The sequence below is a fragment of the Plectropomus leopardus genome, chromosome 9, assembly GCF_008729295.1.
Source record: "Plectropomus leopardus isolate mb chromosome 9, YSFRI_Pleo_2.0, whole genome shotgun sequence".
NCBI classification, from domain to species: domain Eukaryota; kingdom Metazoa; phylum Chordata; class Actinopteri; order Perciformes; family Serranidae; genus Plectropomus; species Plectropomus leopardus.
The window spans coordinates 26,104,367-26,132,116 of NC_056471.1; the positions used below are offsets into that span (position 1 = coordinate 26,104,367).

The 27,750-nt window shown below is 39.9% G+C and overlaps 1 protein-coding gene across 1 annotated transcript in view; it reads right to left on the reverse strand.

Moving 5' to 3' along the window:
• The window catches only part of slit3 (slit homolog 3 (Drosophila)), a 339,417-nt gene that overhangs the window by 95,152 nt on the left and 216,515 nt on the right, over positions 1-27,750 (reverse strand). Inside the window, exon 7 of the mRNA XM_042492991.1 lies at positions 1,579-1,650. Within this exon, the coding sequence (XP_042348925.1) occupies positions 1,579-1,650 (72 nt within the window). The remainder of the gene's footprint in view (positions 1-1,578; positions 1,651-27,750) is intronic.

Sequence of the window (27,750 nt, forward strand, 5' to 3'; positions counted from 1 at the left end):
AGAGCAGGCACAGGGGACAAAGGAGGAGGACGGACTGAGAAGTAGTTGTGATGGGAAAGAAGGGGACAAAAAAGAGGAGTGGAAAGAACAGGAGGAGGAGGAAAGGAGGAAACAGAAAAACAGGTGAAAAATTTGGAAGGGAGAGAGGAAAAGCAACAAAAGTAGCTGATGGTGGAAGAGGACACAAAGGGACAAATGACACGAGACAGGAATGACAGGGAGAGGAAAGTGGAGAAAACTGAGAATTCATGATATATAGGGGAGGTTGAAAAGAGAAGAGAGACTGTGTGGAAGAAAAAGGAGAAAGTAAAACATAAAATGCAATGCACACAGCAAGGAGGAGAGAAAAAAGGAAGAGGACGAACGAGGAAATCAGAGGTGGCAGTCGCTCAGTTTTGACAGAAAACAGAAGCAGACGAGGGCTTCTGATTAAAAGATATTGGATATTGGTAACTCTGTACTCAGTCTGCTGGTTGCTGCCTGAATCCAATTTTAAAAGGCTGATTTCAAGCCCTGCTGCCACTTGAAGCAGTATGCAGGAAATACACAAACTCCGCCACGTGATTGGCTGTTGAGAGATGCTGCCGTTCAAGAGTTGAACAGAAAAAATGGTCATAAAAGATAAATGGACTTCTGCGATTGTTCTCTTAGAAATCCCCGTTTCTGAATGTTAAGTAGGGTCGAGTGACCACACAAGTGCCTCTTAAAAATGGTGATTTGGGGGAGGAAATCCCACTCTGTGCATGCTGGTTTGGCATAATTCAACCTCAGTGTGGCCAGCAGGAATGCAACCAATGGTCTGCTCTCTCAGACAGTCCCACAGGATTATGGGTAGGCTCCCTTGAGATGTCGTGCCATCGCCTTGGCAACTGACAGATCTCTTTCACACAACTAAATACAGAAAAAAAGACAAATCAAATCCTCTCTCCTACTCAATCAGAGAGGATGATTTTGTCTGGGTTCATGTTGGATTGCAGCTCAGTGTGTGTGTGTGTGTGTGTGTGTGTGTGTGTGTGTGTGTGTGTGTGTGTGTGCGCGCGCTCACATCAGTAACATCAGTATTGAAGGTTTCTCTTAATGAATCAAAGCAGATTGAACTTTGGAGTCTAAACAAGCTTCTCTTGTGGTATTAATGAGGTTACTATTACTCAAGTGTGTGTCTGTGTGTATGTGTTTGGTATTTGTCACTGCATCCATCTGTGTGTGTCCTTTATGTGTGTTTATGTGAGTGTGTGTGTGTAATGGCCACATGATTATTCACAGTCATGAAACAGTAGAAGAGTTGGTCTCTTATTATGACATGATTAGATGATCACACACAGACTCCGCTGCCATGCTGAGTGTGTGTTTGTGGTGTGTGTGGATAAAAGTGATTAACTTTGTGTGTGTGTGCAGTGTGTGTCTGCACTTTCTCAGTTTGCATGAAAGTGGGCACTAATACATCTTTGCGCATGAGTTTGTGTTAACGAACAACCACAGAGTGCATATGTGTGTGTGTGTGTGTGTGTGAGCATCTGTAGTGTATGTTGTAGTCTCTCTGTGTGTGCGTGAGTGTGTGTGATTGTTTGTTATACTCACAGTGTCCGCAGCTTAGGCATGTGGTTGAAGCTGGACAGGGGGATGAGGGTGATGTTGTTGTTGTTGAGGGTGCTGGATGGAGAAACAGAGAGAGAGCGGAAGAAGTGGGAGAAAAGAGAAAAACACATTGTTAGAAAAATAAGACCCTGGTGCCACGTTTTGGTTTGGCGGCTTAAACTCTGACGCAAGTGAAATTAAATTGTATCCAAAACGCAGGTTCAAGTCCTTGTCACCTTTTTCCTGACTTTCAAAATCTCCAAGTTTGGGGATTTTTGTTTTAGAGTCATACTTCAGTAACTTAAGATTATAAGAAGCTTTGTTTATAGCGGTGGTTTCCCTGAGAAGGGTCACAAAATGAATTCTCAGGGGTCCCGAGGTGCCTGATAGAATAGCAAAAGATGGAAAACATATTCCACTACATCAAAACATGTTTTTCAAAGGAGCTGTATGTGACTCTCAGAGCGTATCAATGATTCAGAGTCTGATTCAGGACACAGTTCTCAACATGTCGGTGGCTAAGCCGGCACCTTACAGTGCTGACAGAGCTGAAAATGTTCATCCTAGAGGAAAGTGGAAGGTAGGCATCAGGCCGAAGATATATTTGCTGTTAACTGCACATACGCATTATGGCTGCCGGTTTGGCGTGTCAGCTGTGCACGTCGACAAAAATTATCACGCTGCGTATGCACTCTAGAGGTATCCTCCAATAATACGTCGTGTATAGGCAAGTATATACAAAAAAGTTCATGACTTATCAGTGGTAACCACCGTATGAGCACAGTGCAGAAATTCTCTATCACATGCCTTAATATGTATTCATAGCCAGACCGTCTACCACAACAACCAAACTGTGAGAAATGTTTGCATTGAACCACAGACAAAGTAAGTCTGTGCAGTGTATTAAAGTTGAAACTTAATATCATTCAACAAGAGCGAAGTGAAATGAAGTGAAAAAACAGGTTTAGGCACATAAAACACCTGGTTATGGTTAGGACAAGATCATGTTCTGGCATTAAACACTTATGTTTGGTGGCACGAAAGCTGCTGGAAAAGACGAGATGGGTTAGTGAAAAACACCTCTGGGAAAAGGTGTAATGTGTCATGAAAAACATAAAGGGTCAGTGCCACAAACACCAGTGGAAATGCTACGGAAAATGCCCCAAAACAGCAGGTGTTAAGGTCTCAAACAGTGATCTGCAACTTGGCAGGCGTCTACTTCACCTTGGAAACATTGATATGAAATGTATACAATGCTCAAATGTAACATACTCATAGTTTGCAGAAATGTATAACGCCAACACTTTCGTCTAGCAACTGGGCTGAAAACAGAGAATTTTGGATAATAACACACAGACCAACATAACTTCATTGATCTTTACATAGCAGGTAGTGGTTTGTTTTCAAAATAAAGCCCTGAATGTCATACAGAGCTCTTTTAAAGGCTCCTTATGAAATACTGGATGGTTTTATCCGTTCAGCTTCTAAAAATGATTCAAATCAAACAATCTGCCCCTGTAGATATTGCTTCAAGGGGACATAAATGAGCACGGCTGGAAATCAGTCCTGTTGTTATAAATCCCTGTACACTCACAAAACAACTGCTTTTCCCAATCAAATGGCTATGAAAATGGATTAATTAAAGCTCTACATGATGATATTTTGTGGTTAAACATTATTTTTTGTTTACTAGTGTTCAAGTCGACTCCTGTGTGTGTGTTAGTAATTAAGTGACACTTAAGAGCATTTTAAATTGCCTGAAACACATTTTTGCTTATTAGGAATGAAATTATTGTCTTGAAAGAGAGACTGCTCCTTTTTTTGCCTTTTGTAGGGTTTCCTCTTTTCTGCTGTTAATTTTTTCTTTATCTGAATTGACAGCTCAGGATTAATGATTTTTTTTTTGAAAGAACTACAGACCCTCTAAGATAAATGTATTGTACATACTGTATAATGTAAAGCATGATTTGAGGATTTTGACTTAAATCATTAACATTGCTGATACTTCAAACAACGCCAAAACCGCAGCAAGTTGCATTTGCAAACTCTGAGTGCCAAGTCATCACATAGAGTTTTAACTCATTATATATTGATACCCAAACATACACACACACACACACACACACACCCTCTTGATCTGTGCTCCTTCCATCTCTAACTCATAAGCAGGTCACTGCTGTCTCTGACTATTAGCTCGCCCATAAACTACACTCTGTCTCATATGTAGTATCGACCTGAAGTGGAATGAAAAACAAGGTTGACTGTCATTACAACCAAACAAACACACACACACACACACACAATCCCACTCAGTGTGTTGTCGAAAGCCAACACCTATTGATTCTCTGTGATTTTCATGTACAGAAATGGAGACAGAAATGAGAGCAGAGGAAAAAAAAGAATGCAGAAAAGACAGCTATTCCATCAAAGCGATCCACGGGGGGATCGCAGTGCATTGACGGATTCGTACAAGCTGGTAAAGCTGCATATACAAAACACGCACGGGGTGGAAGAAACATATTAGAACACGAGCAGGTCCCTCATGACTGAAGCAGCGCGCGTAAAAATTACAACGGAAAAACGCGAGACTGGACAAAGACATATAACTTACATTATGTAGTCATAATGCAGTGAACAGAATGGGAAAAACAGAACAAATACTTTAGTTATTAACTTTAGAAGTACTGTAGGCTATTACATAAAGATAGAAAGCTTTTGTTTATTTAGTTTTTACTGATTTCCATCTCCAAATCTTGGATATTTTCATTTTAAAATGTTTCCTGATGCAAGAGGACATTGACCCCAAGAGCTGCAATGATTAATAAAATAACAGATACGTTGTTAACTATTAACTTAATCAACAAATCATTTAATAATCAACCAATCCATTTAAGTTTTTTTTTTTCAGTAAAAAAAAGTCAAACCTCTGATTCCAGCTTTCTTAATTTCTTACTTCTCTGTACTGAATTACTTTGTGGACAAAACAAGACATTTTAGGACCTTGTCTTGGGCTGACTGACATTTTTCACCATATTCTGACATTTATAAATCAAACAACTAGCCAATTACTCAAGAAAATAATCGACTGATTAATCAACATCGAAAATAATTAGTTGCAGCTCTACTGACAACTGACATTCATTCAAATGAACTAAAATTTCTCCATAATAATTATACATTTTTTGTCCCTCTGTACAGTATTCCAGGAAAAAAAGCCTATTTAAAAGCGTTTTGTGTAGTTCTGTTCTAGTTCTGAGTACAGGCCTTATTGATTTTGGTTTTTACACGTGTGTACAGAGATAAGAGGACGCCAGCCCAATAAAGGATTTATACCTCAAAGCCTATCACTGTGAAAAACTGCGAACATACAGAGATGGCAATTAGGCAGTAACATACAGTGGTGTAAGCAAATTGCACATCCAGTAATAAAATGTAAAGCACATTGTAAACAGTATCGAGCTTCTTTAGGCACTAGTTAGGTGCATACATAATGAGCATGTCAATATAATCCAATAAAGGTAAAAAATAAGTTAGAAATTTAGTGCTTCTTTGCTTGGAGAGAGAAAAGAATTGATTAACTTAATCTGACTTTCAATATAGAAATGTGTGGTTTAAATGACATTTTCTGATTATTAATAATACCTAATTACTTTTAACTTATGTCCATTCTGATTTCAGTCCTGTGAGCAGCGGAGGTCTTATGATGACCCCTCATTATAACTTGTGCGTCTATTCAAATGGCTGAAAGTCAGGTTTTTACAGGAAAAAGTCAACATTTAAAGCACGAGTAAATGAGAGATCTCTGTTCCATTAGCAATCCAAGGATTTCTAAAATTTATACTTCAGTATAATTTTTCTGGTGGCGTTTCGAAGCCAACATCAACACAAGCCAGTGCAACCATTTGCTTTGTTTTTGCCCGAGTTTCATGGATCATTAATTTCACTGGATAGAAAAGAGGTTCTAGTTTACTTTACATATCACCCGAAACCTTGTGTGTTCAAAGAGTCATTGTTTCAGGATGAATGAAGACTGAGCGGTCATTTTTTACAACTGAAACCCATTCATTTTTCACATTTGACAATGTGTTTTTAATGCTTTCAGACAAGGACAAGGTCGGCTTTCTCTCTGAAAAATGGCCCAAATTCAAGATGAGAGGATTTTCTTTTTTTACAGCATCCGCAATATGTTTGCGCCTAAACATACAGTGTGACCACGGAGAGGGTTTGGATTTCGCCGACAAAAATCAAGGATGGTTTGTTTAACGCACTGTCGTCACAACTGTTCAAAAACGGCTCATTACCGGGGGTTTGCTGTGTTTTTACTAACACCCACTCAGCCTTAAAATAGACTGTTTTTGCTTCACTCTGTTGATGTTACTACTTTTCTTTCTCTTTAATTCTCTCTCCTTCCGATTCTCTTTCTACATTCCCCTCCCTGCCAGAACAGCCTCAGTGGCCTTGGTAGACGGATAAAGTTTCACACTCACTCTCACACACACACACACACTTACATACACATACACACACACATTAGGAGTGCTGCTATGGTCAGCCCTGTCAGGGGTGATTCCACCCAGTATATATAATTTAATTGTGAAATAACAATAATTTCCCTCTGCAATTTCCCTGTCAGTTATTCTCCCACTCACTCCATTCAACCCCGGTCCACATCTCTCCGCTTTAATAAAGTAGTGACTGGACCGACTTACGCCAAGATAAACACTAAAAACATCATTTAGAAGTCCACAACTATGTTTTATATTGCGGCCGTTTTTTCCCAGCTCATTTTACACCGCCTCTGGCCATGGCTGCACTCTTAAAAAATCGTAAAGGCGCTTGGATTTGAGGTGATCATTAAATAATATGTGCATTTTGGCAACGGGAGAATTTGTTGCAGGAAGTTCACTGTTTAAGATTGCACAGATATTAGTGGATTCAGTTAGAAAAGCGAAGAAAACTCACCAAACTGTTAGAAAGTGTTATTTTGTGCATGCTACATTTTACTAACCGAATGCCCCATTCGCCCCAAAAAATACAAAAAACCTGACAGAAATTTCTGATAGTTTTAAATTTGTGATAAGACTTGGTACTGAGTGATATAGGGTGGAGAGAAATAGCCACAATATTGAACACCTGTGAATCCCTGCAGCACTCAAATCTTTGGTTTTATAGTGTAAAGCATCCCATTGGTCCAGATGGGGACTTTCCACTGCTTTTGCACTCCACCTTATGTCAGTCTAAACTTCATAATCCTGCAGCCTTGACAGATCCCAACACACCATACTGCATGCCTCCACCACAAAATCACACAGCGCAAACCGGAACATTGGCTGTGTCATCGCGGCCCCATTTACAAACGTTTCACAACTGATGCTATATGGTTAGGAAAAATACTTTGTGTACTGTGTATTAGCATCCTGTGCCGCAGCTGTTTCCAAAGTGACGTTATGCTTTGAGTGAGAAAGCTTTTTTTTTTTCTTTTCTTTTTTTTTTTGCTATGGCTTATTTCAAGACATAGTTTTTAGTTAATGTTGCTTCATATTCTGAAGCTATGTGAAGCCACAGAGTTAAAGAACCATGATTTATAGTTTGAATAAGCGGTTTAAAATACACAGATGTTAAGTTATACATTATTATTCTCGTGTCCCTGGGGGTTGCAAGGCAATAGTAATTCCTCTGTCTTTTTACTTGAGTATGTGCAGTACGACATATCATCAGTCAGTGAGTGCATTTACATTCACAAAACAGTCTTTTTCAACAGTTTTTTTCCCGTTTTTATCCCGAAAAAGACGAGATGTCTACTAAGTTGTTCATTTCGCTAATGAAAAGGAATATTCCACTAAAATTTCCATGTACATGCAGCTGCGCATACATCAGTTTGCATCAAAATGGTACACATGGCAGATTTATTGGACCATGCAAACACAGTCATTCCTTTAACCGCCTTCTTGAAAAGGTCTGCCTTGCCATATTAGGGCATATCCAAAAACATGATGATGTCCAAGACTTTCATAATGTTTGCATTTAGTTGTGTTTCTTCTTCTGACCAGAAATGTGGGCTTCTCTTTCGGGCATGTATTTCTATGCAGTAATACTGGAGTTTTAGTTTGCAAGTACTTTCAGCCATTATCTCTATCATGGGATCCGGCGTCAAGCATAAACTTTCTTCTTTGTCAAAGTAGTAGCCTCTCTTTGTTCTATTATTTATTCAAAGGGGGTTATTGTCTCTTTTTTTACTCCAACTAAAATACAAAACCCATGGATTCTAATATAGATTTAGCCAATATATAAACCCCACATTTTACTGGAAGCTTGCTGCCCTGCAGATTAATTATTCAAAAAGCCTGTCTGGGAAAAAAAATAAATAAAAAAAATTACATTTTGTTTCTGCAGTCACAGTAAAAAAAGAGCTCAAGGACTGCTCCAACACTGTTTGCGACACACAATGTTTCTATTACAAAATGCCTATTCAGCTCAGTTTTTTCTTCTTAATTTGAGATAGGCTGCAGTGACCGCTGCAGTGCTATTGCAGGATAGATCCATGATCCCTCAATGTGTGTGTGTGTGTGTTTGTCAGCATATACATGCACATATGTGTGTGTGCTACAATTCTTGAGTCAGCATGTACAGTACATGCCTGTGTGTGTCTGCATGTGTGTGTGTTTTCGATGCAGCTTTGTTGCAGTAAATGGGCCCCTGCAGTCAGTGATGGAGGAGACTCTTTAGAGGAAACCCACCAGGGAGATGCTATCGCTTGGGCAAGTGCGTGCTCGTGTTTGTGTGTGTGTGTGTGTGAGTGAGAGAGAGAGAGAGAGGGAACGAGAGTGATGTTATCATATGTGTCTTTTCTGCAGCCTACACACTGAGGTCAAAGCCTCACTCGTCAATCTCGCCTCCCTCTCTCTCTCTGTCTCACACACACACACACACACACACACACACACACACACACACACACACACGCACAAGATTAACTGGCTATTTGCAGAGGTCCAAACATCTTCTGCTCTCCCTCTAAGATCCTGGATTAAGCCAGGCATGAAAAATACCTTAAATAATAAATAAATACCCCAAACAACCTTTTGCCAACAAAAGCACAACTTTTTTTTTTTTTTTTTTTACTATTGGACAAATTATATATTAAATACAGAATTGCATGCATTTTTCCTTGTCATTTATGTTGGATGTAATTTAGGTTAAATTTCATAATGCATATCTGATCCGTACAGCACGTCAGCAAAACATCGAAGTGGTAAAAGGAGGTGGCTGATGTGGAGATGAAGCCGCTGATGTTTTTCTGTGGGTCAACGTGGCAGTTTATATTTGTAAATGAAATATTCTAAAATGTGCTCACTTAACTCCTGTGACCTTGAAGTACGAGGTCATAACTTCATTCTTGTCTCATGTGTCTTAGTCTTTTGTGTTTTCTGCCATACTGTTGGATGAAATTGAGACGTCATGAGGCGGCCGCGTGGTTTGAGATGCTAACCTTAAAGTCACAGTTTTGATTAACATGCCCTTTAAAGGCCTTGTTTGCAGAATTTAGTGGCACTGGTGGCAGACTTTAGCCGGCTTAAAGTTATCCGGTGGCAGATGCGAAAACCCAAACGGCCCCATCTATCGCCAGCGTTTGGTTGGTCCATTCTGGGCTGCTGTAGAAACAGCACGGTGGACACCATGAAGAAAGTCCCGCACTGTACGCAGATTTAAACAGCTCATTCTAAGGTAACGAAAACACAACCATTTTTTGATTTTAGATGATTATACACAAATGAAAACATAGTATTGAATATTATATTCCATTTCTGCCAATTTATCCCCGTGAATAAACACCTTTAACATCTGAGTGTCATTGAGTAAGCTAAATGAAAAAATTTAGACTAAGTAAAAGCTCATATATCTCTCTGCATTTCTGTTTGTCAGGTTGCTTTCGAGCTCTGTTCAGTTCTATGTTGCATCTATTTGTGTCCGGCTCCAAATAGTCTGAGCTGTGTGTGTCTGAGTGTATGTGTATGTAATAAAGTGAATTTTCTATTAGTCGCTATTATGCTCAATCAGCCTTAACAGACACAGATCGATACACAGAATGTCTGAATTACTATTGCCACTAAAACACAACACAACAATGTAACTTTATGACTGTGATTACAGCCAATATTGACTTCACGTTCAATGCGATTATTCTCTCTCGTAATCACTAACATTAGTTATGGTCTGCAAAGGAACCGAGTGAAAGAAGCGAAACAATATTACCAAACATGATGTTAAACATGTCATAAAATGCATCAGTATTGAATGCTCATTTCAGCGTTCAGTACTTTTATTGTACATTCAATTTCAGATTATATTCACACTGCTAAAGGTTTGTGTAACAGTGTGTCAGATGAGTTCAATAGTTGCTGGTGCTCCTTTTCAGTATCAATCCAAACGTATTTCTCAACGTTAAAACAATTCTCTGCCTGTGCATGAATTTATACATGGATCTGAATACTGAAAACTACATTTAAAGCATTCATTATTGGAAAAAAATCTGAGGACAATTTCAAAGCATTCCTACTACAGGAGGAACAAGGAGACAGAAGTGTTATCATTTTGTGAACCGGAGGCTAAACTTCATTTCAACCAGTACAAAAACACTATAATTTATTTCAATTTTCCGCAATCATCTCAGAGGGTTAGACTTCACTTTTTCAAGCACTGATGTCTCATTTCAGATAAAACTCCAGGGTAAAAACCTTCTGGTGCACTTGGACCTGCCCTGAAATCTCAGATCAATACTCCATTGTGGGAGTGAGACCACAAACTGAAAGCACAACAAAGCTATTTTATGACCCTACTTACAACTGCGTTGTTGCTACGATTGATCAGACCGCCTCGAGTAATTGCAAACATTATATAGAAATCTTTGATGTGACAAAACAGAGATTCTAGAAACATATGGTTTTTATCAAAAAAACGTTTTTTTTTTTAATGAAAAGCGTGGTGCTTCTGTGACAAATTGTTTTGGCTCAACCTGGGTGCTACTCAGTGAGCAAAATGTGACCACAAGCACCAGGTCCTCTGAAGTCTACTTTGGCCTGAAGGAACATGTGTCAGGTGTCTTCATTGGTTCCAGTGAGTCATGAACACGGACACCAGGTGAAGGCAATTAATGCCCTTGATTGGTTATAAAACTGGCAGCTGGCCTAAAAATCAACATTAAAGCCTGGCTGCATAAGCATTTAAAATAGCAACATTTTGCAGAAAAATCTATTCATTTAAATGGACACACTGCTCGCAGCTCAGTAAATTTGTCTGTAGGGGTGAGGATAATCTGCTCCACTGCATCAAGTACAACTTTGATAAACTTTGACGTATTTTTACTGAACCCTACTTTATCAGAGTGCAACAAAACAGGCAGACTTTGTACAAAAACATCTTCTAAAATAACTGTGAACTTTTTGTCTCTGGATAGATTTTTCCTCATATTGAAAATCTAATACTGACGTAAACATCATTAAAGCTTTGTGACTAACTTGAGATCTTACCTGCTTACAAACAAAAATACCTAAAAAATAATTAATAAAAACAAACTAAAGGTCGTCATCTAGTGATGCACTGATTATGGGCTGAAAGCAATGTTTAAAATAGTTATTAAAATATAAAATTTGGCAATATCTGATGTGCATTTTTTTCATTGTTTTGTTTTTTGTTTTTGTTGTTGTACTGTGTTTATTTTTCTGTAGCTTCTGCCTTCAGGTGATAGAAATCGACTTAAAACACAAAAACAATGTGTCTACAAAAGGCTTTTCTGCAGCTTGCATCCACCAAGCTGCCCCGATAGACCACAGAGCACTATTCACGCTCAACTTAAAATCTTATTTTCTGTCTTTTCAATATAGCTCTAAAATCAACTAGTGGTTGTTATAGCCACATGATGAGGTCAAGCTCCTTATGGAGTTTGTTAAATGTTGTGGGAAATCACAAAGTTTATATGAGGAAAAGGGAAAGTGTATGGAAATACTGCATTAAATTAGATATGAATAAAGTGCTTGTACTTTGTACTGGACCTCCAGCTAACCTCTTGCATTCAATACATCATGTGTAAAACCTAAATAAAATGCAAAGTAAAGGTTACGCCGTTATTAATGTTATCAAGTTAAATCAAGCTAACATGCCTGTTTTCTAAATTGAATCCTCTCAGGATCGAAATTGCTATTCCAGTGCCATGAATGAAAACATATTGATTGGACAGATTAAATGCAAAATGTTATTTGGCAGAAAATAAAAATGGGGCAACCAGCAAACAGGGTGGACAGGTTAACGCAGGTATAAATTGTATCAGAGAGGAAGGTTGATTGCCATTCCAGGCATGTATTAGGATAAACTGTGAAGCCAGTGTAAACATTGATTTTTTTGCAGGAGTGTGGGTATAAATAGGTTTAAATCCAGCCAATGACTGGAAAGATCCTTGAGTTAAAAATCTATTCTTAATCTGTCTTATATAAGCACTGAAGTGCATCTGCAGCTGGAACCTAAAACCATCAGAACATATCACATATCACAGACATTAAATTATATTTAATCACTCAAAATACTCAAATGTAACTTAAAATATGCACAAACAGATAACAGGATATTTATTTTGCATTCTTATGAAGCTGTGGTAATTGACCTTAATATTGTCTTAATGAAACTGTAATATAACCAGTTGCCTCTGAGATACATTTCAGACGTAGTTGCTTTCTTGCCGAGAGTTAGAGGAGAAGACTGATATAAATTTTTTCATCAATCACACAGTTTATTATGTTCATCCAAACACCAAAATGTTATTCTAAAAAGTTTTGCTGGAGTAACGTGGAGTGTGCTCTGCAGCAGTTGTTTTTGCTTTGACATGAGCTCTAACAAGAATTTATTTCTCTGAGTTTTCCCACACAGACTCTGAAAAGAGGCCAGCTATCGAAAGGCCTAAAAGACTCTTTATGAGTTGTGTGAAGAGCCCTCAGCATCTTCCCCAAGGCCTCATTACAGCTTTAGGAGAGAAGGCAAAAGAAAAACGCAAGGACACTTTACGCCTTCAATCACTCATTTGTTTAACCCCTTCACACACAATTCACTCGTTCACTTTTGAGAAATAGAACAGCCCAAAATGTGCTCTTTCAGTCAAAGAGGTCACATGATCATTTAACCTCTTCACTCCTTCTATCCACTCCACGAGAGAATCAGCAAGATGTTGGGACATTTTCGGCAGTGTTTGTGGTAACAACATTTTCTAGCCATTTTTGCTGAGAAAAACGGTATTTTAGGCCAAAACGTGATGTTTTTTTTTAACCCTATTTGTGGCAACAAAAACTTGTATTTTTTAATGAGACAGTACGTTTCCAGCTGCTTTTGTGAATAGGAAAACTGGGAAATTTTCTTCTGAGACGTTTCTAGTGTTGTTTGTGGTGAAAAAATGGGTATTTATTAATGATATGCTGTGACATTTCAGCTATGATATTAACCGGATACTGAACAGATATTTTTTTCCAGATGTCGAATAATTTACAGCTGTGTTCGTGGTGACAAAACCTGTATTTTTTATTTGTTAATGTTGGGACATTTCTGGCCATGTGTATGGCGACTAAATTGGGTATTTTTTAACGAGACATTAGGACATTTCCAACTGTGCTTGTGGCAACAAAACTGGGTATTTTAAGCCAAATCATTCTGTTTTTCTAACGCTAACAGAGTTGTTTTTGAGCCTAAACCTAATGGCACGTCATCAACAGCACTGTCACGACAAAACTGAAAAATGAAAGGTAGAGACATGTAAAGTTTTAAAATATATAAATGCTATAAATGAACGTACATGCTGCACATATGAAATGCATTATTTTGATATATAAGTGATTTGCAGAAATACAAAATGCCAACATTTACTCTGCTGATAGGCAGATGATAAATTTGTATGTGCGTGACCGCTGCGATACATGTTCGTGTGTATGTTAGAGGCTGGACGGCCGTATCCTGTCTCGCTGAGTCAGACAATGAGACACACCGACCCCTGGAGTAATCAGTCATCTGAGAGTCACACAATGGTGCAGCCCGATGCTATGCTCCTGAATACCCAGGTGTGTGTGTTCACTGAAGTGTGTAGGTGCGTGTGTGTACATGAAAAAGAAAAGTATGTGGTTTTTACCTTTTGTTCATTTATTTTTGTTAGTGGGTCCATTCAACAGACAAGGACAAACAAAAGATTTTCAAGGATGTAACTGTTTGAATTATAGCTTGAATGTCTTTGTCAGTTTATGTATGGTTTATATGTCAGTGTATTTGTGTGTGTGTGCTTGTGCGTGTGCGCGTGTGTGTGAGGTTGCTGAGGCTATAAGAAACAGAGAAAGAATGGCATATGCGAATGAATGCTCCTGGCCTTCATTCAGTGTGTGTCTCTTTTGATCAGGAGGTTTCAGCTTGTAAGCTGAAGTGATTTTTGACCCTGTTGACTTTAACACACAACTCTAAAGGTCTATACGGTCTGCAAACAGGCTTTAAGGGCCTTTAGGTATAGGAGTTAAGGGCTTTTAGTAGTTGAATTGTCTCATATTTGAACTTTCCCACGGGGTTTTATGCCTGCTTTACCGCTTTACCCTGGCAGCCTGGTGTTAAATCGTGGATGCGTGAGTGTGTTTTTGTGCGTATGTACGCATTTGTGCCCGTTTGTGTATTTGTGTTGTTGCATACATATATGTGTGTATGTGACTGTGTGAGAGAGCTAGTTTAATGAACTCTCGATCGTTTGCACAACCAAAGTCGAGCAATTTACTCCTCTCATCTTGGAGAAAATTGACATTTCCAAAGTGTTGCCATTGGAAACCACCCTGGGAAAGCTCAACTGTTTACAGCCCAAACCAAAAAAGCACCGGGGGGTTGATATAATTAGTAGTTAAGGTATTTTCAGACTGAATCGCGAGCTGTGCCGAGTTTTGAGTCTCAAATTATGTCCATGACAAAGTGAGCAAACAATGAAATGATTTTTTTCTCAAAGAAACCAGCAATTGTATCAGTGAAACCTTGACATTTTTTTCTGCTAAAACACAAATGGAGTCTAAAAAAACCCCCAACTTTCTGTATCGGTGCCTCAATTAACTGAATAATGGATGCTTGCATTGTTCCTCACTGAGACCAGTGGGTGCTGAGCGCTGCAAGCTTTTCAGATTGCCTGATGGACAAAGGAGGCAACTTTGTCCAATAATGTGCCATGCTCTTGGCGAAGAGTTAGAACAGATTAAAACTTGAAAAATGGAGGTATCTCTGGGAAAAATCAAGGCTCTTTGAAGTGGGGTGTAAATGATAGCCTCAATGTGGAGTTAAGTTACAAAAGCTGCCCCTCAAACCGCAATGTAATGATGTTGATTTTAATCAAATTAACTGACACTGAGCAAACAGGGATACATGATGATTATCACTGGACAAATCCGTGTGGTTTGGCAGGAGGCTGTTTGTGTGTGTGTGTATGTGTGTGTGTGTGTGTGTGTGTGCAAAAAAGAAATGCAGTGAAACAGATATGTGTGTGTGAGTGTGTGCAGAGACACAATGCCAGGCTTTTGCTTTCTGATATTTCATAATATGTCACCCTTGTATTGCAATCGAATACAAATGCTTTGTAGGTTTTAAAATGAAAATCCGCAAGCAGGACATGGAGGCAAGGGAGAGGGGAGACAGAGACTAATAATATGGGAGGGAGGAGGACAGGCAGAGAGAGAGATGTACATAAAAATCTACTGATGAGACCATTACACCTTAAACGGGAACAAATTAGATCGCAGATTGCCTCTCTTCCTCCTTCTTTCTTTTGCGCTCCTATCATCTTTTCTCAATTGTCCTACAGCTCTGCTTGATTTCCACCTTAAATTGCCTCTCCCTCTCCTCCTCCTCCTCCTCTCCCTCATCACCATTTCTCCTCCTCTTTCCTGTCCTGCCACCCAGTGGGATGTGATTAATTGTGAGTGGGTCAGACTGCTGGCACCGAGTTCTTCCGATATCTGACGCTATTCCCACCTCTGCATAAGCTCTATTTTACCCGCCCCCTCCTCTGTGTGAATCTCTGCTACTGACTTAATGTGTTACCTGCATGGCTGTTCGGGTTTGTTAACAACCCCCCTCCCCTGCAGCAGAGTCTGAGTCCAACCTCTCAATACTCCCTCCAGCATGTGCTCTTACTATGGAAGAAATGGCAAAAACTTAATAAAGCACAAACTCATCTTAGAGCATCTCAGCGATGCTACTATAAACAATGAGCTTTTAAATTATATTTAATTTTTGATTAAGTTTTCTTGTAAGTTAGATCTGAAATCAACAATTTATGATCTTATCAAGACACAGCTTAATAGCCAGCATAAATGTTATCATCGTATGTTTCTGCAAACCACCAACATGGTACGTTTGCACATTATTATGTAGTCAGTTAGGCACAAAACAAAGTTATGGTAAGGAAATGATCATGTTTTGGCTTAAAATACCTAATTTTGGAGGCACATTCCCAGCAGTAAAAGAAGTGTTGTCTCAACCGCTTTTTGTGGCAATATATCCGCTGAAAAATATAGATGGGTCACTACAAAACACCCTAGTTTAGAGCCTAAAACACAGACCTCGAAACTCCCCAGGCCCTGCCGCATGTTAAACTGGGCGCTTAACTTTCATTAGTGACCCAGAAATCATACAGTTTCTGGAAGAAATCTAAGATCTAATATTGTCTCTTATTTTGTAATTCTCCATCATCATTTGCTATAGATATGTGACATTTGCACATTAATATGTAGCATATACATTAAAACGTTTTTTTTCTTTTTCAACAACAATGTGATCAACGCATGCTTAGGTTTAGACACAAAAAACTTCATTACAATAAGTAAAAGATTATGTTTTAGCTTAAAACACAGAGTTCTGAGGGCACAATCACAGCAGGAAAAGCAGTGATGTCTGTGACACTTTTCTTGGCACTCTCCTCACTCTGAAAACACAGGTAGTTAACCAAAAACACCCTTTTGAGCCTAAAATGCCATTGGACAAACATAGAAGGGTCACTACAAAACACCTACCTTTGGAGCCTAAAACGCCGCGAGAAAAACACCAAGAGGTTGCTACTTTTGGAGCCTAAAACGCCGCTAGAAAAGCAGTTAAGACTTGCGTTTTTATTGTTGTTGGTGCTGTAACAGTGACCTGCAGGTGTTTCATTTAGGTTACACACCACCATTCCTTCCCACTCCTGATGACAAAGTCAGCACATATCCAATGTCACTTTTCAAATGTTGACATGATACATATGAAACGGATTCTGTGTAAAGCTGCATAAGGATACAAAAATAAACAAAATCTTAAAGATAAACCTACAGAGCATAACACACAATACTGAATAAATATATGTATATATGGACTGAAAGTGTGGTGAAAATTGGGTCAGGTTGAGCCATATGACAATATAAACATGAGAAGATAGATTTTTCTCAACTATCAACCAAGATTTTGTTGCACCGTTTATCCTGAGGTAATTATTCTTTTAATATTTTAGGTTGAATTAGGTCATCAGGGATAATACCACATCAGGCATTAGGGCATTAAATCAGCCGCTTTGATTTTCAGAAGAATCAACAGTCGATGTGTAACTCTATCCTGCTGATGTAATAGCGTCAGTGCTGGTTTATGATCTGTAGGTTTTGGCTACTTCTTCCAGTCTCTGTCACCACCTCCTCCTCCTCTATCTCCACCCGTACTTCCTTTCCTCTTCCTCTCTACCTTCTCCCCTCCTTCTCTCACGCTGCCCAACTGTCTCTCTCTTCCTTATCACCTCTTTTTCTCGCACCTCTTTCCTCTCTCTCGTTTCCCTCTATTCTGCCTCCTCCAACCCCGCTGACCCTTCCTCCGTGTCTCTCTCCAAACCAACAAAAACTCTAAAGCGCTTTATAAAACCCCTATCATTATTCCAATGGAAACAGTCAACTGTCACAGCTTCTCTTTATCTCTTTTTCAGGCTTCTCTTCCTCTTCCTCTTACTGCTTTCTCTTAATCCCAAACAAATATGTCTAAAACCGCTGTCATTATTTTCTAGTCACCTTACACACTTATCTCAGCCTGTCTCTGCCGGCTATATCTCTATTCCCTCCTCTGCTCACCCTCCCTGCAGCTTTTACAGAGATATTAAACGTTAAATTCTGCTCACCACTGACCCTCTCTGTCTTGTCCTCTTGATTTCTGACCCTGCATCTTGTCTTCTGGCTTTCTTGCATTTTCTCTCTCTTTCCCACACCCTTTCAACTCTCTCTCTCTCCCTCTCCCTCTCTCTCTCAGGTCAGGTCAGACCCTCCGTCTTTGCCAGGGCGCTGGTTGTTGCCAGGATGTGATGGCTCTGCTGAGCCCGCTGACTCTAACAGAAGCCAAAAGGCCAGCCAAACCAAAATCACTGAACAGCAGAAAGCTGCACTGCTCTGTTCTTTTTTGACCCCGCCATGCACACGCACACACATGCACGTAGGCGTACAGATTGATGCGGGCACACACACTTGCAAGATGTGGTCAAAAATTTTAGGCACAAACATGGAACATGGAAACGTGGAAGTATTGACAAAAACATGCATCCACTTACAGTGAATTTGCTCTCTTAGAAATCTCTACAGTGAGTGCGCAGACACACACACACACACACACACACACACACACACACACACACACACACACACACACCAGCCTTTTGCATTACTAAACTTTAGGTTCAAGAAAGGTTCGTTTCGGGAGCTTCGATCCAGCGCCCACGCGTCGGGGGATATAAGACAGATCTGGAGGCAGGACGTGACCACAGAAATGCAATCGTTACCAGGGGCGGCTGAGGCTGGACACACACCAACTGCACCAGGGATACTCTGACATGTAGAACGAGCACACACACGCACATGCGCACGCGCGCGTGCACACACACGCACACACACACACACACATGTTTTTACTGCCCACTGACTCTTATTTAGTGTTGACAGTTGCACCAGTGGAGTTGCACAAACAACTATTGGCTATACTGTAAGTTCAAATTACACTTAAGGCAAAAGGCAAGCACATACACACATACATACACACACAAAGCCTTGGTATTTCACCATACTGAAATTACCACTGGGAAAAACATGCAGGAATATAAAGTATTTTGTATTCGTCACACAAGCAGAAGACAACAGATAATTAACAGTAAATATCGTATAATTTATTTTGAGCAGCAGCATCTTGTTTGTTGGATTCATGGATGGATTACTAAATTGACTTATCGGGCACAGGCCCAGGGACCCACAGTGTCAGGGGACCCCCTGGCCTTTACTTGCAAAATGTCACTCAAATTAACATGTACTACAAAGAGATAGAAAAGGACCACAAAGAGATGCAAAGAAACCACAAAGAGACACGACATAACTATCTTTAAAACTGATACTGTGGGTTCACTTTGGGTTGATTTTACGTACACTTTCTGACGTGAGGTCACCACAAAAATGATCAATTTTAAATGTTAAAAAAAGGGAAAGTAATGGTTCATAATATATACAGGTTTATTAACAACGGCATTTCTGTCTTAATTTTGCTAATCCCTGTTTCACTGTGAGATACACTTCTGTTTCATCTCAATATGGCATTACATGTAAGATTAGAGATCTCCCAGGGTGCACCAGTCTCATATAGCGTGCACACCCGACCGAGTGTAAGCATTTATTAGTCATTTGGCAGTCCAGCACTTCTGGCAGCGTTTGTGTTTGAGATGATTTCCTTACAGTTGGAAACATCATTAAAGAGTAACACTAACATTCCCATTCCACACATCCACTTCTTACTTTTTTAAGTATATTTTCAAACTTGCAGTTGTGAAGGTTTTGGCATCTGGCAAAAAAAAAAAAAGTTTGAGGAGTGAGGGAGGCCTGGTGGAAGTGAGGCTGAGAAGTCAACAGCTCAGTGGGTGGAAATACAATTCATGCCTCCAGCTTACAAGCTTCATACACGTCATTCTGTTTCTCGCTGCTTTCTTTTCTCTTTCAAAGTTATTCTGGTCTCCCTGCTTGGTTGGATGATCACTGAACATCCTCGATTTCATGTCGGAGTCTAACTCCTATTGGTGCAAAGCAGAGGCTAAATTAGAGGCAAAAAAAAACAGGAAAAGGTGGAAAAAAGATACTATTGGACTCCAGTCAAACTTTACAAGCTTAGTCAAAATAAAAGCAATGAGGGCTGGAAATATAAGAGCTCAACGAGTATTTTTTTTTCACCTAATGTTGGACTGTCCGCTGATTTCCCCATTTTGGACTTGAGTCGTGGATCAGCCCGCACCAAGCATGCCAGGTTTTTGCCTTCTTGGAGACAAATCTGCTCTACCAGCTGGACTCACAAAGGCACAGTTTGGGTTACCTCTTGCAGGTTTCCTTAACGCAGCCAAAGTTACATTAAGAAACTGGAAAAACACAGGCACACCTTATCATAAGGATCCGGGCTGATCTCATGACTGTTTCAGCTTCATGTGATTTATTGCTACAGCCAAACTAAAAGATTCAGAGTTGAAATTCGGTTAAATGTGTGGAAGCTTCCTCAGATTTATTGATGGTGGGGATCATGGGCGGATTATGATACAATGGGCCCCTGAGCACAGATATGCAAAGGGCACCTTCACATTTCCTAAATAGGAGCAAGAGATAAAGACTTTGAGCTTGTTTTGTGTCTTTTTTGATCGTTTTGTGTCACTTGAAGTAATTTTGTGTCTTTATTGTGTGTGTCTTTGAAGTCACTTTGTGTCCCTTTGTGATTGTCTTTCTCGTTTTTGTAGGGTTTTTTGTCTACGGGCCAATTGATAGTAAAATAACACAATACTGCTAATCAGGTCAACATTTGACATTACAGTACTGGTATGCCAATAGATTACAAAAAGTATTTCATTATCTTCTTAGATAAAGTGTTTACTAAAGCAGATGTTTTCACTGACCAGTAATCAGTCATTGTGGGTGAAGTACTGATATGTCGTGTTCAAATTAAGAAGTGCAGGATCTTTGAGGAAAAATGAAACACCCAAATGACAAAAAGAATAGAGATAAAAAAGTAGTTATAAGGAAAGGCCAGAAGACAAAGAGGAAGACACGTTATATGAAGAAGAAGGGAGTAAAAAGAGCGAGAGAGACAGAGAGAGAGAGAGTTACAGGCCGAGTGAAAGTCACCTTGTGGAGCTACAGTGCACTGAGCAACTCTGTCTGTCTCCCCTTATGAATTATGACAGTCGCTGCTTGGCCAAAACCCCTCTGCTGCACACACACACACACACACACACACACACACACACACACACACACACACTTCACCCCTCTCTGTCTCTCTGACTCTTTTTCTCACTCTGTCCTCCTCTCTCGGCGGTACACCCTCATCCAGAAAGCCTTGCTTCATGGAGAAAAGTGATCATAAAATATGCAGCTGTTACACTGCTCTTTAGAGTGCTTCTCAGACCCCTGGACTCTTTCTGTCTGTGTGTGTGTGTGTGTGTGTGTGTGTGTGTGTGTGTGTGTGTGTGTGTGTGTGTGGGCATGTCATGCAATGGCAGTGCAAGCCTTCTTCTCCTTTCCTTTCTTACTTGTCTAACCATCTTGCCGTTTCTCTCTCAATCCGTCTCTCTTTGTCACACCCTGAGTTTCTGTCTGTCTCGCTCACAGTTTCACTTTCTGAAAAATTGAATTCATTTCAGTTCGGAGGACATTATTGCCGTGACATCTGACCTGCTTCTCATCCACTCTCGCTGTCTTTCATGCTCAATCCCCCCTCGTCACCCCTTGTCTCTCTCTTTTTTTTTCTGTGGCGTCAGCAGAAAGGTAAGCTGTCCTGCAGCCTGAATCGATTGTGGCCACATACTCAGACAGTGTCTCATCTTTCTTTTAAACTTTGTCTTCATCTGAACATTTGAATCACATTGGCTTTTTTGCGCTTGTAAGGAAGTCCTATCATGAATCTGCTAAAAAGGTTAAAACTAATGAAATATTGTTTAAAACAGCAATGTGCGCAATTAGTAAACTAGTCCATTAAACTTTGCCACCGTTGCTTGTCAGCACCAGAAATACTAGTCGGTTATACTTAATCTTAAAAGCATTATTATTTTATGCAATTGCATTCATGCTTGAGAAAATACCGCAGTAACATTCTGGCATGTTTTCTAAAGATTTATTTTCCTCAAGAATATTGTTTTCAATAAATATTATTTTTCAACTTTTACTAAGTGAGCTGTTGTCATGTTTTGTTGGATGATTTGCGACATTCACAAAAGACAGCGTGAAGTGCCACACATTTTAGCAGCAATTAAAATGTGTAAAATTAAAATGGCTTTTTTAATGTGCATAATATTTATTTTGGAATATGTTTAACTTCATGGATTTGACTGTGCTTGATTTTGACTGATTTCTGATGGTTTCCTAAGTTTAAACTTCCGTTTAAAACCTCAGGGAAATTTGTTGTTAAGAACAACCCAAGTTAAGAAATTGTGTTGTCAGATGTTGTTCCTGTCAATATTATTACAGATGATAATCAGGAACTTTGTGCAAATACATGTTTCGTATTCAGCTGAAACTCGTGTCCACACTGACTTCCAGTAAGTGAGGAGGTAAGAATTGAGCTTTTGGCTGAAGGACACTTGAGTAGGCGCTGAATGCTGATGGACACATATTGGATTTTTTAGGGACTGAACGAGTATAGATTATCTGATTCCTGATCGTATCGATGACATCGAGCTGGAACATAAATGGAGGCAACAGGTGCCTTACGAAATCCATAATGTTAATGTACAAATACTGTCGTGAAGTCACATCCCATATTTGAACATGTCACTTAACAAAGTTGCAAGAAACTGTATTGATGAAGCAGCAACGTCTGCAGATGTAAAGCTGTTATACATGTTATTGCCCGTGGACACTGGTACCTAACCTAGTGTAAAAACTTAAATAAAATAAAATAAAGTCGTATCCTTTTTAAAAATGTATTTCTGGGAGTAAAACTACACAAAATGTTATCTAAAACTTTAGATCATTATTCAAAATATACATTTAAAAAAGAATCTCACAGGATAAGGGCACAGGGAAGACCTAAATACAAGTGATACTCACTGAGCCTTCATGCACTCAAAAGACTGCACTTGAGACAACACATTTCTCCATAAAAATATGTTTTTTCAGTATGTATGATTGTTCAAAATCATAAGAAAAAAATACATAAAGCAAAGAATGTATAAAAGTTCCTACAAATATCAGAAAAAAATAATCTCTGATGTTTTAATGGGAAATAATATGCTCAAATTTCATCACAATCACTTATTTTATACAAACTTCCTGCAGTTATTATGCTTTGAATGTAATCTAGAATATTCATAAAATGTGTCACTAAGAGGTCGTCGGTCTACTCAGTGACAGACAAGGGGTCCCTTCAGGCAAAAGGTTGAGAAACAGTTAATGCTGGATTTCTTACTTTAAAAAGAAGCCACATTTGAAAAAACGGAGGTTCAACAGGGTGCAGTGACTTTGCAGCAAAGTGTGGGACGTACTGTATATTCCCATCACCTTGAGAAATACAGTATATACCACTCTAAGATCTCAAGATAAATGATTCACTGAAAACTCCCCCTCTTTACATTTTCTGACTGAGATAGAGACCCCTTTTGAAAAATGAAACTGATTAATTCTTTTTATATCTGAAAATGATCAAGTACTTATCATCTATTTTCATTAATCTTCGTTGTCAGCAGAGAAAGAAAAAAAATCGAGTTTAAAGATCAGTGAACGAAAACCGCATCTAATTCAACTGGTTGAAAACTGGCCTATGAATAATTATTAATTAATCAGCTTCATATTAGCCTGACACTGCTGCTCTTCACCACTCATGGAGTCCTTAGCAGCACACACACGTGCACACACAACGCCCACACGTGGCTGTGTACGTGTGTGCCTCCCTGACAAAACCATTTGTGAATTTATGATTGTGTATGCATGCATTTATTAAAACACTTTTGCATGTTTTCCCTTGCATGTGTGTGTGTGTGTGTGTGTGTGTGTCTGTACGTGTGTATGGGTGCCCTTTTCCCAGCTCATTGGGATGCAAGGCGAGAGCCCGTCGAGTGAGAGCTGTCCAGGCTAGCTTTGGAGTCATTAGCGCGCTCGTTAGTCCAGTTATGTTAAATCTAAATTACCATTCATCATCACACAGGGACCCATCATTTATTCTGATGTGGCCTGGCAGACACATGCGCTAACAGGATTAACTCATTCAAAGACACGCAGACACACTTGCTAAAACACAGTGGAATTCCAAATCAGGCGTTAGCTGTGGGGTAAGTGTTTTAAAATAGATTATATATTATTGATTGAGACATTGCAGGGCATTAGCAATGATTGGTTTGCCCTTGTGAATGCAAATCAGCTCGAAACTGTGACCTGCTGCAGACAAACTTAACCGATCAGAGAATCATGGATCAAGAGAATATGATCGACAACGCAATTTATGACTAAGTGTCACATTTCAGATGTTATAGGCAGCCAAAGATAAAAGAAGTTAGCTTACAAGTTGCCGACAAATCCCCCAAACCACATTGAGGGTACGTACTGTGCTTAAAGGGATAGTTCACCAATTTGCAACCAGCTTTGTATCAAAACAAAGTGGGTAGTATGTGTAGATGAATGGCTTACTTCTCTTCATCTAACCAGGGCCTAGAAATCCTTCCTCTCCGCACAGCAAAACTCACAAGTTTCTCTGGCTCTCAGGCTGTTGCTTGAACGACAGGATGTACTTCTGCGTTTTTCGTATCGCCTGCCATCCACGCTGCCACTGTGGGCACAAAGACTATAGAAGCAGATCAAGCAACACACCCCAAGTCTTCACAGACTGCCTCTTTGCGGCGGACTTCCGCATCTGCATATTACGCTTTAGGTATCCTTCTGTATCTGCTATTTATGTGATTATGTCAAGGCAACAAAAGCACATGGCAACCAAAGCCGAGATATCAGCGAATGCACACGCTGGCACGTCATATTAATATGGGAATCCAGCACCTGCAGACTCCTGCATAAGAGTCTGAGGTTTGGGGGATCAATCCACTGCCTGCCCTATAGGGACCTTTCTGCTCTTTGAAATATGTTGTCTCCAGCAGCGTATCAACCTGGTGCTGTCAAGCGGCGTATAATGCGGATGACAGGCTCCGTCCGGCTGTGCTCTTATCTGATGCCGCGCGCCCACGTCATGCTGCCGCAGCAGGCGCTTTCCAGCCGTCCAGTGGTGTATAATAACACTATGAATGGTTCTGGGGGGCTGAGTTCTTAGTTGAGATACACAAGTGGCGTATCATGGGAACCCCTTAAGGTGGTTTTTGGCGTCTGGATCTTACACCAAAAGCGCTGCAAAAGCGGCAGTATTCAAAGACGAAAGCACAGGCTAGTATTTTGCATCATCTGGCAGACTTCTGCTGGCTCTCAGGCAGTTGTTCAAATTACAGGGTGTACTTCTGCATTATTGTATTGCCTGCCAACAATGCGGCCACCACGGTCACGAGTAAAGAAGCAGATAAAAAGACAGGCTTTCCCCCCTCTCTTTCCCTCTCCTTCTCTTAAACATGTTTTAGCTAACTGTCCATTGTGTCGAATGGACGCGGTCGCATTACGTCATCCACCTGTGGGAGCATTTATGGTCTAGTGCAGCACAGAGCATCCTGGTAGTGGTAGGTTGAATACCCTTTGAGCAAAAGCCAATTACCTTTTTGTTTTTTTTCTCTGTTCATGTCGCACCAATTTTGAAATGATTTGCTTTCTACTGCATAGAGAGCCCAGTTTTAAATGAGAACTTTATATCAGTGAAATACTCCCTTAATGAAGCTGCAAAAAAGTTAAGTAATAACTAGTAAGTGTTTAAAATGACACAATCAAACACGACAAATTAAACATACAGGAAACTTAATTTTAACTTCTAATTTTGTGGACAAAAGGACGTTTTTCCTGCTGTTCTGCATTCCTCATTGACACAAATGAACACAGTGATATACGGAAAGACTTCAGGGTACGGCAGAGGAAGGCTGGCCTGCGTTCAGTGCTGGCACTCGGCATTAAATTCGCTCTCGCTGAGTAAAAACACACTCACTCACGCTGGCACACACAGTCATTAGTCGCTACAGGAGGAATGCCTACCATCTGCGCTGACGTGATTGCAAAGACGAGGAATTCTCGGGAATCAAACCCGACAAAGTGGATTGAGCGGCTCCTCTGCCAAATATAAAGACTGTGTTTATCACATAATTACATTTCCACTTCTTGTGTTTATTGGCCTTACAAGTTTGAGCACATACAGCTTTTGACCATCAAAGGCTTTCAAAGAAAAAAGGTGAAATCAAAGTATGAGGAAAAGCCGACTGCGTGGCGGGTGAGTTTAACGGTGCTCCTCTCAGTCATGCACTGGAGAAAAGTTTTCTGCCAGTTGCCCTCAGTGCGTTTCAGGTGTGACCATTAAAACATGCAATGGAAATATTTGTCGGAAAATCTTTGTTTTTGCTTTCTTTATTAATCAGAGCACATTTCTCAGCCATGCATCAATAGGATGTCCTCTGTCAAATCCCCTTAATATGTTTATTAGATAGAAACTGTTCGGGACATGCAGCTCGGGGCAGAGTCTGACCTCTGTAATGGATACAAAGAGCAAAGTATTTGTTGTTTTCAATAATCAGCACATAAAGTCAAGTTCCAAATGACAAAATGTGTTTATAAACTCTCACAGTGCCAGTCTGAAGCCTTCAAAAGCTTGCACTGAGATGAAAAGGACTGTCAAGTAATCAAGATTAATCTTTTTGTTTAATGTTAACAACGAACACGACGAGACCACTGTCATGCATCAATAACATTCGCCATTAGGAAAATCGCTTGTTTAGAATTATTGTGCGGCTCTAATTGATTCTGATAGGTGTTTAATGGCAAATATGATAAGGCCACCCCGGCATGCAATCTGTTCATGATTTTAAGTGAAAGGATAATGAGTCAAGTGCGAGTCCATCTCTGTGTTTGTACATGACGGAGAGAAGATTTCCGAGCTGTTTGATCTTTAAAGGACGCTGGTTTTTGGCACTTCAGCGTCCCATCACCAAACCAGTGCGGACACCTTTGAAACGACAGCTGTTTTCATATAACCTAATCAATGCTACTAATTCCTGGCAAGGCATCACAGAGCACAGTCAGAGGAATGTCAATGAATTGACTCGTCTGGTAAAACAAAGAATAACACTCGGGTTAGCAGCTTGATTTGATGCCATTTTTGAAAGAGTCTGTTTGCTGTACGAGAGGAGCTGTTTGCCTCCATACGGTTTCAGTTTTGTTTTTAACAGTCTTTATTTTTTTGCTTTCCTTTACAGTTTCTCAACTAACCACAGTCACTTCCTAACATTAACTAGGTGCCTATCATAAGCTAATATATACTCTGTAGGATTTTCATTAAAAAATAATGTACAGATTCATCCAGAAGTAATCCCTCTCAATCAGCACCTTTGACCCCACTTGAAGTGTGTGGCGGTGGATTTTTCTGCAGAGACTCTGCTCGCTGCCTGTACTTTCTTATTGGCTTCTTGTTTTCTGTGTTCTGGACATTTTTGGGGTGTTTACCCCCACAGCGCTCAGGTGGGGTCAGGGCTTTATAAAAAGGTAGCAACCAGGTGCCAGACTGAAAGCAGCAGGCTTTAAATTACAGAAAACGAAAAAAATATAGTGAGGTGAAATGCCGAACAGGAGTGAAGCTGCGGTTGGCTTTTACTCAGTTTTTCTATGGTGTTGGCCAACAAATCTGGATAGTATACCCTGAACCAAGTGTTTAATTTTACTATAATTTATCCTTTTAATGCTTCCCTATTTTTAACCTGTCTTTAGCTGCCATGTTTAGATAGAAAGAGTTTTAAAAGTAATTTGACATTAAAAAACTGTTGTCACTGAGCATAATACGCGGCAGAATCATCCGCTATTAACTTTCCTATCAGGTGATAGAATATGAATCTCTCTCTCTCTCTCTCTCTGGTGTTGAAGATGCTTAAAAAATCTGCTTTTAACCAGACAAATCTGCAAGCTCATGTTTTATTGGCTCTGGCAGATGCATCTGGTCCCCCTCTGCTTTGGACAAACTTCCAGTGACCCGGGACGAGCCGGGCCAATCACA